The sequence below is a fragment of the Nomascus leucogenys genome, chromosome 3 (assembly GCF_006542625.1).
Source record: "Nomascus leucogenys isolate Asia chromosome 3, Asia_NLE_v1, whole genome shotgun sequence".
In the NCBI taxonomy this organism is placed as follows: Eukaryota; Metazoa; Chordata; class Mammalia; order Primates; family Hylobatidae; genus Nomascus; species Nomascus leucogenys.
Genome location: NC_044383.1, coordinates 39,327,695 through 39,340,879, shown reverse-complemented (window position 1 = coordinate 39,340,879; position 13,185 = coordinate 39,327,695). Strand labels below are relative to the sequence as shown.

The following is a 13,185-nucleotide window of genomic DNA, read 5'->3' as shown; positions in this document are numbered from 1 at the left end:
TTCCATGATGACAGAACCTACTACTGACCTTTCTCTCTCTCTCTCACACACACACACACACACACACACACACACAAACACAGAGTCATGTACACGCCTTCTCCATGGAGTGGGAAGACTCTTCTCAACCTTCAGCCTCTTTTGTGTTACCTGGGAGCAAATGCATCGCCTGATATCAGAAAGACTTAAGAGCTCCTTACGGGTACACGCAATACCACCGGCATCTCTCTGGGTTATGAGCTAGGATAAAAGGGCAAGAAATGGAGGAGAAAGCTTAAAGGAAGCCTCCCAGGCCACACCACTCCAGCTTCCTCATGTCTTAAGAAGAGGGAACTCCACATCTCTTATCCCAGACACAGCTCTCACCTCTGATGAGAGAAGCTTCCTGATCAACTGTATGAACAATAAGGCTTTTAGAGCTTAAAAAGCAGGAAGAAGCCACTGTGTTATTATAGAACACATGAGCGATAAAGCAACACATCACCTCTTCTCAGAGTTTTGCTTGGGCCCAGTCATTTTATCTGGTTCCGTAGAATAGCATACTTTACTCATGGTTTTTCTCAATTCTCACTATAAGGATAAAATAACCATGCCCTTCCTCTGCAAATTGGCTAATCTTCTCCTTAGGGAGCCCTGAAATAATATTTTTTTTGTTTTAAATTTGAAGTGGAGTGTTGATTCCTAGAGGGATTAAAGTTGTCTCAGTGGAAACAAGAGTGAGTTTTGATATTTCATGTGGTGAAATGAAAAAATGTTTTTCCTGGAGGCTTTTGTTTTCTTTCCCATAAAATAGGCACAAATGCCATTATTTATTACTTTATGATTTCATTTCCCTAGCCAAGTAGGTTATCCAGGCATATTAAGTTGCAATAGCAAATTCTCGATATATTTTTCTGTAGTTTGTAGCAGATTACAGTGGACAAGATAATTTCTTACAACGAGTGGGACAAAATGGCTTAAAGAATTCGGAGAAGGAGTCCACTGTCAACAGCATCTTTCAGGTCATCCGGAGCTGCAGTCGAAGTCTGGAGACGGACGAGGAGGACAGCCCCAGTGAAGGAAACAGCTCCAGGAAAAGCTCCTTGAAGGATAAAAGCCGATGGCAGTAAGTTTTACACGTTAAAAGTGAGGAATGCTCATGTCTTCTTTTTTCCTGTTGATGAGTTGTTTCCTACTTCAGCTTAGTTTCAGATGGACACCTCATCAAAACCTGCCACTTTTATCATTAAGCCACACTTCTTTATCTTCAAACCTTACCAATTCCAAATTCACATCTACCTTTCTCATTTTGCTGCTTTGTTCTAACATTATTGCTCATAATTTAACTTCTTACCATCTGTTACCCCTTTAAAAAAAAAAACCTAGAGCTATCCTGCCATTTCTAAGAATTCAACACATTAAATTTCAGGAGGAGAGCTGTGATCTTTTATTTCCTAGTTTTTGTAACAGTGGTTTTTTTAATTCTTGGGTGGGGTACTAGAGTGGGTATTAAGATATTTTTAAATCAAATCTACTGACTTAGTTAGGTCTAGGTGATACCTAGAAATCAGTATTTTTACCTCTCCCAACCTCTGGGTGATTCTAAGTTGAGGGCTAGTGATCTCGGTTTGAGAAACGCTGCTTTGTAAGGTGTATTACAATTAACCTTACACACACAAGGCATCTGCAGGTTTTTAAATTGTTCAGTAATTCCAGTTTCTCAGAGATTATTTCAAAGATTTTTCACTTAACAGGTTGCTAACATTAGTGGCAATCTATATATAGAGAGAATACCATCTACAAATAATCCCATCTGCACAGAAAGCCTCTCAGAGCCGTTTAAGTTCTTAATCTCTCTCTCTCTCTCTCTCTCTCTCTCTCTCTCTCTCGGCATCTATGTATATATCTATTTCTTCCAACAAAAGATTTTGTAGATGCTTTTAAGAATAACTATGAATAATTGAGGATATTAAAGAAAAGAAAAATAAGAATAGGAGAAAATAAAACATACAAAAATGTATACTATATAGTCTATACAGTGACTAAATTTTGTTCTGAGATTCCTAGCAGTCAAAGGAAAGAGGAAATCACAATTCATTATAAGTTTCACAATATTTGTAAGAAAAATTAAACAGATGCTTGGGAGAAGAATGCCTTCTCCTCATACTGGATCTGGCTGAAATTCCTTCCTTAAATTCTACTGTTAAGGCTAGGATACATCAGATAGGAATAGATAAAATAATGAATTTCATATGGCTCTTTTTATAATAACCTTCATCTGCGACTGTGTGTGTATGTCATTTGACCTTTCTAAAACACCTTCAGGACTGCCACTTTTACTGAGTGTCAGACCCCTAGACTATCCTTTCCTTTCCCTTGAAGTTCTTCAAGTGGTAACTTTCTTGCATCATTTTCACCTGTTATGAAATTTTTGTCTCTAATTTTGTCCACAGTCTCTTGTCTTTTTCCTAATCATTTTATCACGTACATCCTAAGAACATTTCTCTTCCACTGCCCATTTTCCAAGCCCTGCTGCAAGCACTCTTAGAAGAGGAGAAAAACACAAAAATGCAAATATTTCTTTTATAAAACCTGTGAAGTCATATTGAAATCCTCACTTTGAAACTTGTGTACCTAAGTGCCAGTGATAGCTTCTTTACCTCAAGTGACTGCTACTCTGAAAGGAAGCTCAAAACACAAGTTGGGTGGTGGGACTGTTTAATAGAATTCACCAAAACCAGATCAGCAAGCACTATTTCTGTGGCCATCTGCTGGGACTTGGGAATCCATTCCTGATTGAGAGCCGCATGTTTTATCCAGTGCAGGGTTATGTGTGCCAAAGATGTGCAGATTGAAAAGCCCATAGGAACTATGCTTTGTTGATCTGGCTGAAACAGAGACTCTACAAACAGCAACCTCTAGCCCCTGTTCACTTGGCAACCACCAGCCCTGTGAAAACTACAGCAAAGAAAGAAGGGACAATCTCATGGTCCTTTGGTTTACCCCACCTACAGGGTGCTCTTATAATTCTTCCCAAACCTCACAGCTACTCCTGCCAGAAAACCACTAGAAACACTCATAGAAATCTCAAAAAATGATTATAAAATGTTCAAGATTTCTTTTGGCTGGGCCCGGTGGCTTATGCCTGTAATCCCAGCCCTTTGGGAGGCCAAGGCAGGTAGATCACTTGAGTCCAGGAATTCAAGAGCAGCCTGGGCAACATAGTGAAACCTTGTCTCTACAACAACAACAAAAAACAAACTTCAAGATCTCAGCAGGAAGGGAATTGGGTTGAAAAAATCTTGAAATATCAATGGGGTCTTCAAGTAGGCTTGTCTAACTTCTGTACAGATGAAGTAGTTGTACCTAGCAAGCTGAAGTCACTTGTCTGACTAATAAACAGTAGAGCTGGGTCATGAGCCTGACCATGTGTTCAGTCACAGGGGAGGATCCTTTGTCCTGCAAAGCTTAAGGCATTTCTTTTGATTGTAGAGGGGCTAACCCTTAGCCTCTTTTTATGTCTAACTCCTGAAGATTAGGAACATCTGAATTCTGAAAGCACTCCAATTACATTTCATATGAATTATAATGCTTATTAATAATTACTTTTTTATTTACCAGCATAAAGAATAAATAATCTATGCGTTTGTATGTTTAAAAACATATACAGGCATGGAGACCTAAGAGTAGCATGTGGCACCATTGTTGGGAAATAGAAATGAGGAGTATGAAGGTGTGTAGAGACGAATATAGAGTCATATAGGAGCTACAAGTTCTTATTGTCATCATTTTCAATATTGTTGACCCTCTTTGGCATACTGCACCTTAAGAAGGATTTGTACATTTGGAAAAATAAGATATAAGTAGATGATGACAGAAACCTACAATGGAAGCTGCTTGAGCTGATTAAGAACTCAAACCTTCCAGTCACACTGCCTGGGACTGAATTTTGACACCACCTCTTACTATTTCTGTCACCTAGGTAGGTAGCTGAATCTTACTAAGCCTCAGTTTTGTCATCTGTAAACTGGAAATGACAATACTACTTGATAGGGTTTTTGTGAGGATTATAAATTAAGCAAAATGCACAGCACACTATAAGTGCCAATATAGATGGTGGCTATCATGATTAATGTGTGTATCACACCCTTAAAATGCCAAGCTGAAGTTCTGAGGGTGATATGGTTTGGCTGTGTCTCCAACCAAACTCTCGTCTTGATTTGTAATCCCTACAATCCCCATGTGTCAAGGGAGAGACCAGGTGGAGGTAATTGAATCATGGGGGCGGTTTCTCCCATGTGTTCTCACGATAGTGAGTTCTCATGAGATCTGATGGCTTTATAAGTGTGTGGTTGTTCCTCCTGCGTTCATTCTCTTTCCTGCTACCTTGTGAAGAGGGTGCAGCAAGGCTTCACCTTCTGCTTCCCCTTCACCGTCCACCATGATTGTAAGTTTCCTGAGGCCTCCCCAGCCATGCTGAACCGTGAGTTAATTAAACCTCTTTCCTTTATAATTACCCAATCTCGGGCAGTTCTTTATAACAGTATGAAAATGGACTAATACAGGAGGCTCCAGCACTTAGGTGTGGACACCCTTGGCAGTAATCACCATTTCAGAAGCAATCCTCAGTCACCCTCCTCTCCCTTACTGCAAAGAGGTATTTTCTGTGTCCTTCTACCTCAATAGCCTCGTTAGAGACGCGCCTAGATGATAATCCAACCCCACAGGGATAGGAGAAAAAGCTAAGCATAAGAAAGTAGAATATCTGAGAAAAGATAATAGTTACCAGGATTAACTACACACACACATGTATGCATGTGGATGCCCCAAATCATTAAATGATAGGAAATCAGTTACTCTCCACAGGGTAAGATGCAGACAGGCCTCAACCTTATCAACGCCCAACACACAACATCCTTTATCTGCAACAGCTGCCTCAGCCCAGCCCAGACCTTCATACAGTCTCACTCTCTGGCTTTGCTGGGGATACCTGGGATCCTGTATTTCTCTCTCTTTCCGCTTCTTTGGCCAACACCTCAGACCCATCTTGTGTCTGTGATTTGTAACAAAGGCCATTTTCCCACTATCTGCACAACATTCACCTTAGGCTTGTTTCTCACTTAAATCCCAACTTGAAACTTGGACACCATTTTTAAGAGAAGCTCTATTTGTATGGATGTCTTTGTTTTATGATACTAACTTAAACTCAAGCCAGACAACAATATTAGCAATATTTAAAATGCTAATGTTTATTGAGAGCCTATCTTTAAGCAAACACTGCTCTAAATTCTTTCCATATATTAAATTATTTAATCTTCACAACAGTTCTATTTTACTCTCATAGCTAGCAGGGCCAGGATTTAAATTCAGGCAGACTGGTTCCAAAACCCACAAACTACTCAGATATAATAAGAGAATGCTTATAGTCAAGGAAGGTGCTAGGTCAATTAAAAGCAACATTTTCCAGAAGAGAGCATTAAAAACGCTAGATTTTATTAGAACAGCTGTAGCAAGTCCTTTGGAAAGGACATAGATTTACTTCTATCTTAAAGAATTAAATTCACACTTGTTTATCACGTGGCGATTCACGTTCAAGGGATTATGTTAAATTGGCAGGAGGCAAACGAACCCTTACAAAGAAAATATTTAACCAGGTTAACAAATACCAGTTGATCACCCAGTGTAAAATTTTCATCAGGGAACATTAGACAAGTATTTATCTGTCTATGGTTTCTAACTGAAGGATACCATGGAAGCTCTTTAGGAGCAGGATAAAAACCTTTCTTCTATTTTTACTCCTTCGTCCTCTCCTTAAGGCATACAACCTGAGTTTGACAAGGTAGTTTCGTTGCCGGTAAACCACATCTTTGATCTTCGGTTAACATTATTTAGTTCCTAAATAAGTCTTAACATTCCACCTTATCCCTTCTTGTAAACTCTCAGGAAATTATCTTCTAAGAGAATCAGGCACAAAATTGCATAACATTCACTATATCATCTAAGAGACAAAAGCTACTAGTTTCCTGCTTGAAATGAACTTATTTCATTACAAACAATTGTCAATTTTATTTTGAGCATTAGTCCCTGGAAGATTGCTTTTTAATGGAATTATTACCATCTGGCATTAGTTCTTTTTTTCATTCTAAAATAAAAACTGACGCCAAGAAAGACAGCATCCCCTCTGTCCCAGCTTACATCATCTCTGAGCAGCAGAAACAGGCTCCAGAAAAGCCTTATAATTTTTCTTTCCAGACACTATTTTTTTATAATGCTTGTAGTATTTCACTGGAACATGCTTGACTTAACTCAGAACTTAAATGGAATATGGAAAACACCATTTATCTTGCTAAATTAAAATCAGAAGTTCTATGTCCAAATTTACATGTTGTATTTTAATGGGTACTAACACTCACCAATTGAATCCTTTTTGCTCTTAACAACAAGAAGTAGGACAAGGAGAATGTGGAAATGGTCCCATAAGAAAGCCCCTCGGCCGGGCATGGTGGCTCACCCCTGTAATCCCAGCACTTTGGGAGGCTAAGGCAGGTGGATCACAAGGTCAGGAGTTCAAGATCAGCCTGGCCAAGATGGTGAAACCCTGTCTCTACTAAAAATACAAAAATTAGCCGGGTGTGGTGGCAGGCACCTGTAATCCCAACTACTCAGGAGGCTGAGGCAGGAGAATTGCTTGAACCTGGGAGGTGGAGGTTGCAGTGAGCTGAGATTGTGCCACTGCACTCCAGCCTGGGCAACAGAGCAAGACTCCTTCTCCAAAACAAACAAAAAGCCCCTCTAGAGGAACGACTGGGCTGGGCTGAGGTAGCCTAGAGAAGAGGAAGTGAGAAAGGAAAAGTGCAAGGAATTGGTCTTCCTATATTTAATAATTGTACTTTACAAAGACAGGCGCTGTGCTAAGTGCTTTCCAACTGTTGTCTTATTTGATCTTCACCATTATTCTATGAGATGAGCATTGTCTTTTTGCCACCTAATAATGAGGCTCAGAGAAGTTGAGTGTTTTGAGGAGGTCACACAGGAAACAGGTGGTGATGTTTAACATTAAACCCAGGATGACTGCAGCAGGCATATATGAAGCCATTGTGTAAGAGGACATAAGTATTGGTTTTCCAGTGTTACCGAGAGCAATTTCAGAGGGATGGAGCTAAATAAGACACAAATGATTTTTTTCTTATTTCACTTTTTATTATGAAGTAACATTAGGAAAAGAGCATAAAATATCATGTAACCCCAGATCTTGTGTTTTTTTGTTTTCGTTGTTTTATTTTTTATTTTTTTGAGACAGAGTCGTGTTCTGTTGCCCAGGCTGGAATGCAGTGGCACAGTGCCAGCTCACTGCTCACTACAAGCTCAGCCTCTCAAGTTCAAGCAATTCTTGTGCCTCAGCCTCCCAAGTAGCTGGGACTACAGGTGCCTGCCACCACACCTGGCTATTTTTTGTATTTTTAGTAGAGACGGGGTTTCACCATGTTCGCCAGGCTGGTCTTGAACTCCTGGCCTCAAGAGATTCACCTGTCTTGGCCTCCCATAGTGCTGGGATTACAGGTGTGAGCCACTGCGTATGGCCCAGATCTTGGTTTCTAATACCATTCTTCAATAAAGGGAGGCAAGGTTTCTCCTAGAGAGGCTGATTCTAGGACTGCGGCAGAAAATATACAAGATGAGCCTGGAGCATGTTGTAGTAAGGAAGTTCTCAAAAGAAACACACAGTGATGGGAGCTGTGAAAGGAATACAAGAGCCAACTGGAAGAGCTCCCAATGGCCACAGCAACAAAATAAATAAAGTACTATCACATTATAAATCACCCAAAGTATTAAATTAATATTCATGAGCTCATACTGGTATAAGTAAATGATATGTGTAAATGATAAATAAACAAATGGGGGAGAAGAGATCCATCTTTTGTACAAAAGAATTCCCAATAACTTAGGTAGATTCTGCACCCTCAAGGAAGTGCAACATAACTTCCCACTCCTTAAGAGTGAGCTGGGCATGGCGACTTTTTTCCAAAGAGTAGAGTATGGAAATGAGTTAATAGTAACTGTACAGTGGCACATGACTCACAGGTCCTCAGCCAGGTGATCAGTATCACCAGGGAGGAGTCATGTTGGTAGTGGATGCCCTCAATATGATGTGATAAGAATGATACTTTACCTCTATGGTCTTCCCTCCCCAAACCCATAACCTGCATCTACTTATGGAAAAAATATCAGCCAAGTCCTAACTGAGGGACCTTCGAGAAAATACCTGAGCAGTACTCCTCCAAACTGTCAAGAGCACCTAAAACAAGGAGAGACCCTCATGGTCAAGAGGAGCCTAAAGAGACCTGACAAGTAAATGTAATGGGAGATCCTGGAAGAGAAATGGGACATTAAAAACTAAGAAAATCTGAATAAAGTGTGGACCTTAATTAGTAATAATGTGTTAGGATTTGTTCATGAATTATGACACATGTATCAGACAAATGTAAGATGTTAATAGGGAAATTTTTGTGTGAGGTATACTGTCTTTGGAATTTTCTATAAATCTAAAACTATCCTAAAATTAAAAGTTTATCGAAACAGTGTATTTGAATAATTATCAGGTGACTGAGCATAACTAGCATCCAGGGTTAGAACATTGCCAGCACCCCTAAACTTATTTCCCTTCCCAATTATTACCAGCCTCCCCCTAGAGAAAACTACTATTATAAGTTTTACAATAACATCTTGTTTTTCTCTGTAGTTTTTCTACTAATATGCATTCCTAAATAGTACAGTATAGTTTTGCCTGGTTTTGAAATTGACATTTACAGAAATGTATGTATTTATGTATCACAAACACATACCATATGCATTCTTGTGTGTCTTGCTTAAAATTTGTGTTATTCCATGTAGTTAGCTATTGCTTATTCATTTTCATTGCTGTACAGAATTACATTGCATGAATACACCAAAATCTATGCATACGTTTTATTGTTGCTGGACTTTTGGTTATTTCTGGTATGGGGCTCTGAAGTGAGTTTTCTCACCATCAGATTTGTGAGACACTAAAATTCAATATTTCTGGTAGACTTTTTTTAAAAGAAGATCCATGTGTGGGGCAAGGAGGTAGAACCTGCTGTTTGAAAGCAAGAATGGTAATCTTGTTCAGGGACCACAGTCAACTGAGGAGTATCAACAAGCCCCATGATACTGTCGTTGCCTCATCAAGAGGCAGTAGGTGGCCCAAGTGTCTCCTGCACACGAGAGGCTTCCCTCCCGGAGACGCGTGGGCCAGCCTATGTACCAGCTCCTTCACAATTTTACTCATTACTTTGCTGGTGATGTCTGTGGACCAAATAGCAGAAACCTTGATCTTTTTTTTTTTTTCTTTTTTTTTTTTATTATTATACTTTAGGTTTTAGGGTACATGTGCACAATGTGCAGGTTTGTTACATATGTATCCATGTGCCATGTTGATTTCCTGCACCCATTAACTCGTCATTTAGCATTAGGTATATCTCCTAATGCTGTCCCTTCCCCCTCCCCCAACCCCACAAGAGTCCCTGGAGTGTGATGTTCCCCTTCCTGTGTCCATGAGTTCTCATTGTTCAATTCCCACCTATGAGTGAGAACCTGCGGTGTTTGGTTTTTTGTCCTTGCGATAGTTTACTGAGAACTAACAACTTCCTATGCTTTGAAAAGAATGAGACTCTTGGGCAGGTTCCCGCCAAGGTGGCCATGTAAAAAAGAAGCAATCGCTTGCCTTCACTGCTCCCTGATCCTCTTGGCTCAAATAATCCAGGTTCCTGACTCAGTGGAGGGAACGTGCTAAATTTTCTATGCAGACTAGCCTTTTCTGTGTATACCTACACACATGCAGAGAGAGAGTAGAAATCTAAGGTTGAGTCCAGGAGAACTGTTATGCTTATCTGGCCACCGTGACCATATTTCCCAAGGATTGTCCTTTTTAAATTTCATTTATTTTTATTTTTTGCGACAGGGTCTTGCTCTATTGCCCAGGCTGGAGTGCAATGATGCCATCATAGCTCACTGCAGACTCTACCTCCCAGCCTCCAGCAATCCTCCCACCTCAGCCTCTTGAGTAGCTGGGACTAGAGGCATGCCACCATACTCAGCTAATGTTTGTATTTTTTGTAGAGATGGGATCTCACCATGTTGCCCAGCCTGGTCTCAAACTTCTGGGCTCAAGCAATCTGCCTACTTTCTTTCCAAGGAGTATCTTTGAACTAATTGTATTTTATTTTTAACAGAGGTACTTCTCAAGCCAGCCTATTAAGTCTTGTTTTTACCTACTTTAGCCCCAGTATATTCAGATCATGCTTGTGTTTATGATTTAACTGAAGGCAAACAAGCCTAACAATGAAAATCCCAGGTATAAAGTTAGACCAAAATCTAACCTTGGCTTGGCCTCTTCTGAGATGGGTTACCTTGAACAAATTACTTTCCCTTTTTGAACCTTGGTTTCCTCATAGGTAGAAAAAGAATAATAAAACTTACCTTGCAGGTAGATTGGATTTAGTACAAAAAATGTACATAAAGTATTTAACGCAGTTCCTGACACAAGAGGGAAAACTAATACATAATGAAGATTATTGTTGAGAATAAAAATACAATAACTCATCTAGTAGATTTTTTATGCTTATGGTCAGATACCTTGCTAAAGATAATAATACAGTTATAAAGAATATTAGAATACAGTTATAAAAAGTTACTCAAAAATTTTTTTTTCGCTCTGTCGCCCAGGCTGGAGTGCAGTGGCACAATCACAGCTCACTGCAAGCTCCGCCTCCCGGGTTCAAGCAATTCTCCTGCCTCAGCCTCTCAAGTAGCTGGGACTACAGGCATATGCCACCATGCCTGACTGATTTTTGTATTTTTAGTAGAGATGGGATTTAACCATGTTGGCCAGGCTGGTCTTGAACTACTGGACTCAAGTGGTCCACCCTCCTCGGCCTCCCAAAGTGCTGGGAGTGAGCCACCACACCCAGCCTTGGTTATTAGAAGTTACTGTGTGCTATTTAGTGTTTTGTATTTCCTATGCTAATTTGAATTCATAGTGGGATGAAAAATAAAGCCCAGTGTCAGTGAAAATGTCTTTGGGTTGTTCTCACTTTTAATTATAAGACAAACGAAATTGGTGTTTCTTTCCTTAAGGTTTATAATTGGAGATTTGTTGGATTCAGACAATGACATCTTTGAGCAATCCAAAGAATACGACTCTCATGGTTCAGAGGACTCACAGAAGGCCTTCGCCCATGGGACGGAGCTCATCCCTTGGTACGTGCTGTCCATCCAAGCCGATGTGCACCAGTTCCTGCTGCAGGGGGCCACGGTCATCCACTACGACCAGGACACACACCTCTCTGCCCGCTGCTTCCTCCAGCTTCAGCCCGACAATAGCACCTTGACCTGGGTAAAGCCCACAACTGCCTCCCCAGCCAGCACTAAAGCAAAACTTGGTGTACTTAATAACACAGCTGAGCCTGGAAAATTCCCACTACTGGGCAATGCTGGATTAAGTGGCCTGACGGAAGGGATCTTGGATCTTTTTGCAGTGAAGGCTGTATACATGGGCCACCCTGGCATTGATATACACACTGTGTGTGTTCAGAACAAACTGGGTAGCATGTTCCTGTCAGAGACTGGTGTGACACTGCTCTATGGGCTTCAGACCACGGACAACAGATTATTGCACTTCGTGGCACCGAAGCACACAGCTAAAATGCTCTTCAGTGGATTATTGGAACTCACTAGAGCTGTGAGAAAGATGAGGAAATTCCCTGACCAAAGACAGCAGTGGCTGCGGAAACAGTACGTCAGCCTCTATCAGGTAAGGGGTGCAGCCATCCCTCTTTCCTCACTGGCATAATACTCAAGAGCACACACTTGGTGACCAGACCACCAGGTTCATACTCCCAGCTCTGACAGTTACTACCTGTGGTGACCTTGGGCAGCTTTTACTTAACCTCTTGGTACCCCAATCCCCTTTTCTATAAAATGGAAATAATAACAACATCTGCTCATAGGGTCGCTGTGAGAGTTGAGGCTGTGGCTCATGCCTGTAATCCCAGCACTTTGGTAGGCCAAGGTGGGTGGATCACCCAAGGTCAGGAGTTCGAGACTGGCCTGGCCAACATGGTGAAACCCCATCTCTACTAAAAATACAAAAATTTGCTGGGCCTGGTGGCACATGCCTGTAATCCCAGCTACTCAGTAGGCTGAGGCAGGAGAATCACTGGAACCCAGGAAGCAGAGGTTGCAGTGAGCCAAGATCGCACCACTGCATTCCAGCCTGGGAAACAGAGCGAGACTCTGTCTCAGGAAAAAAAAAAAAATATGTGTAAAGCCACAGTATAATTTATATGTATGAAGAATAGTGTCTGCACTCATAGGCGGTCCTGTTTGTATTTTGTATGAAATACATTTTACTTAGATTTTATAGTAAGCGAAAATGCTTATGTTAACTGGTTTCTTTGCAGATGGGAGAACTGTAATGACCCTGATCACTGTTTTTATTTTGTATTATATTTATATATTGTATTATACTACATAAAAATAGTCCCAGGGTCATTGCAGTTCTCCCATCTGCAAAGAAACCAGTTAATATAAGCATTTTCATTTACTCAAGGTTCAATGGAAAGCATTGTTATCTAAATACTTTTATTATTAGTTAGTGACTAGCTGATACATTGAAAACTGTCCCTATCGAAATTAAAATCCTGGTTCATTTCCTAACATGCTATGTGACTTTTGGGGAGTTCTTTAACTTACTGCATATTGCTGCCTAATTGTAGAGGTGAGGGGTTAATTTCTTTAAGATTGAAAGAAATTTTCCCAAATGTGGGATGATTCTTATGTGGAGTTCTTCTTTATTAGGTTTGTAGTGGCGGCAGCCCTTAGCGGACAGTTTTTCGCAGTCAGCTGCTTACATTGAGTGAGTTAGTCTTTCATTAACCCTATGTTATCAGGTACTCTAACACTATAGCGTGGCAACAGGGCTGGGCTGAATGAGAGAAGAGACACAGGCATAACCAGAGTAGCATCCTTTGAGGAAAAGAGGGTACAGATTGCTTGGAAATATTAAACTCCACAAGCAGATGACACTTGAAGTGTCATTCTCAAATGAGTTGTATCAAAGTACTCAGTTTTTCTTTGCTTTTCTGTCTTCATGGCAAAAAGAAATATCTTTTGTATTGTCACAGAACA

At 40.5% G+C, this 13,185-nt stretch overlaps 1 protein-coding gene across 4 annotated transcripts in view; it reads left to right on the top strand.

Moving 5' to 3' along the window:
* Positions 1-13,185, top strand: part of PLCE1 (phospholipase C epsilon 1) — a 345,535-nt gene that overhangs the window by 243,852 nt on the left and 88,498 nt on the right. For all 4 annotated transcript variants that reach the window (XM_030809243.1, XM_030809242.1, XM_003255240.3 and 1 more), the window contains 2 exons: positions 900-1,105; positions 11,134-11,809. In XM_030809243.1, the coding sequence (XP_030665103.1) occupies positions 900-1,105; positions 11,134-11,809 (882 nt within the window). The remainder of the gene's footprint in view (positions 1-899; positions 1,106-11,133; positions 11,810-13,185) is intronic.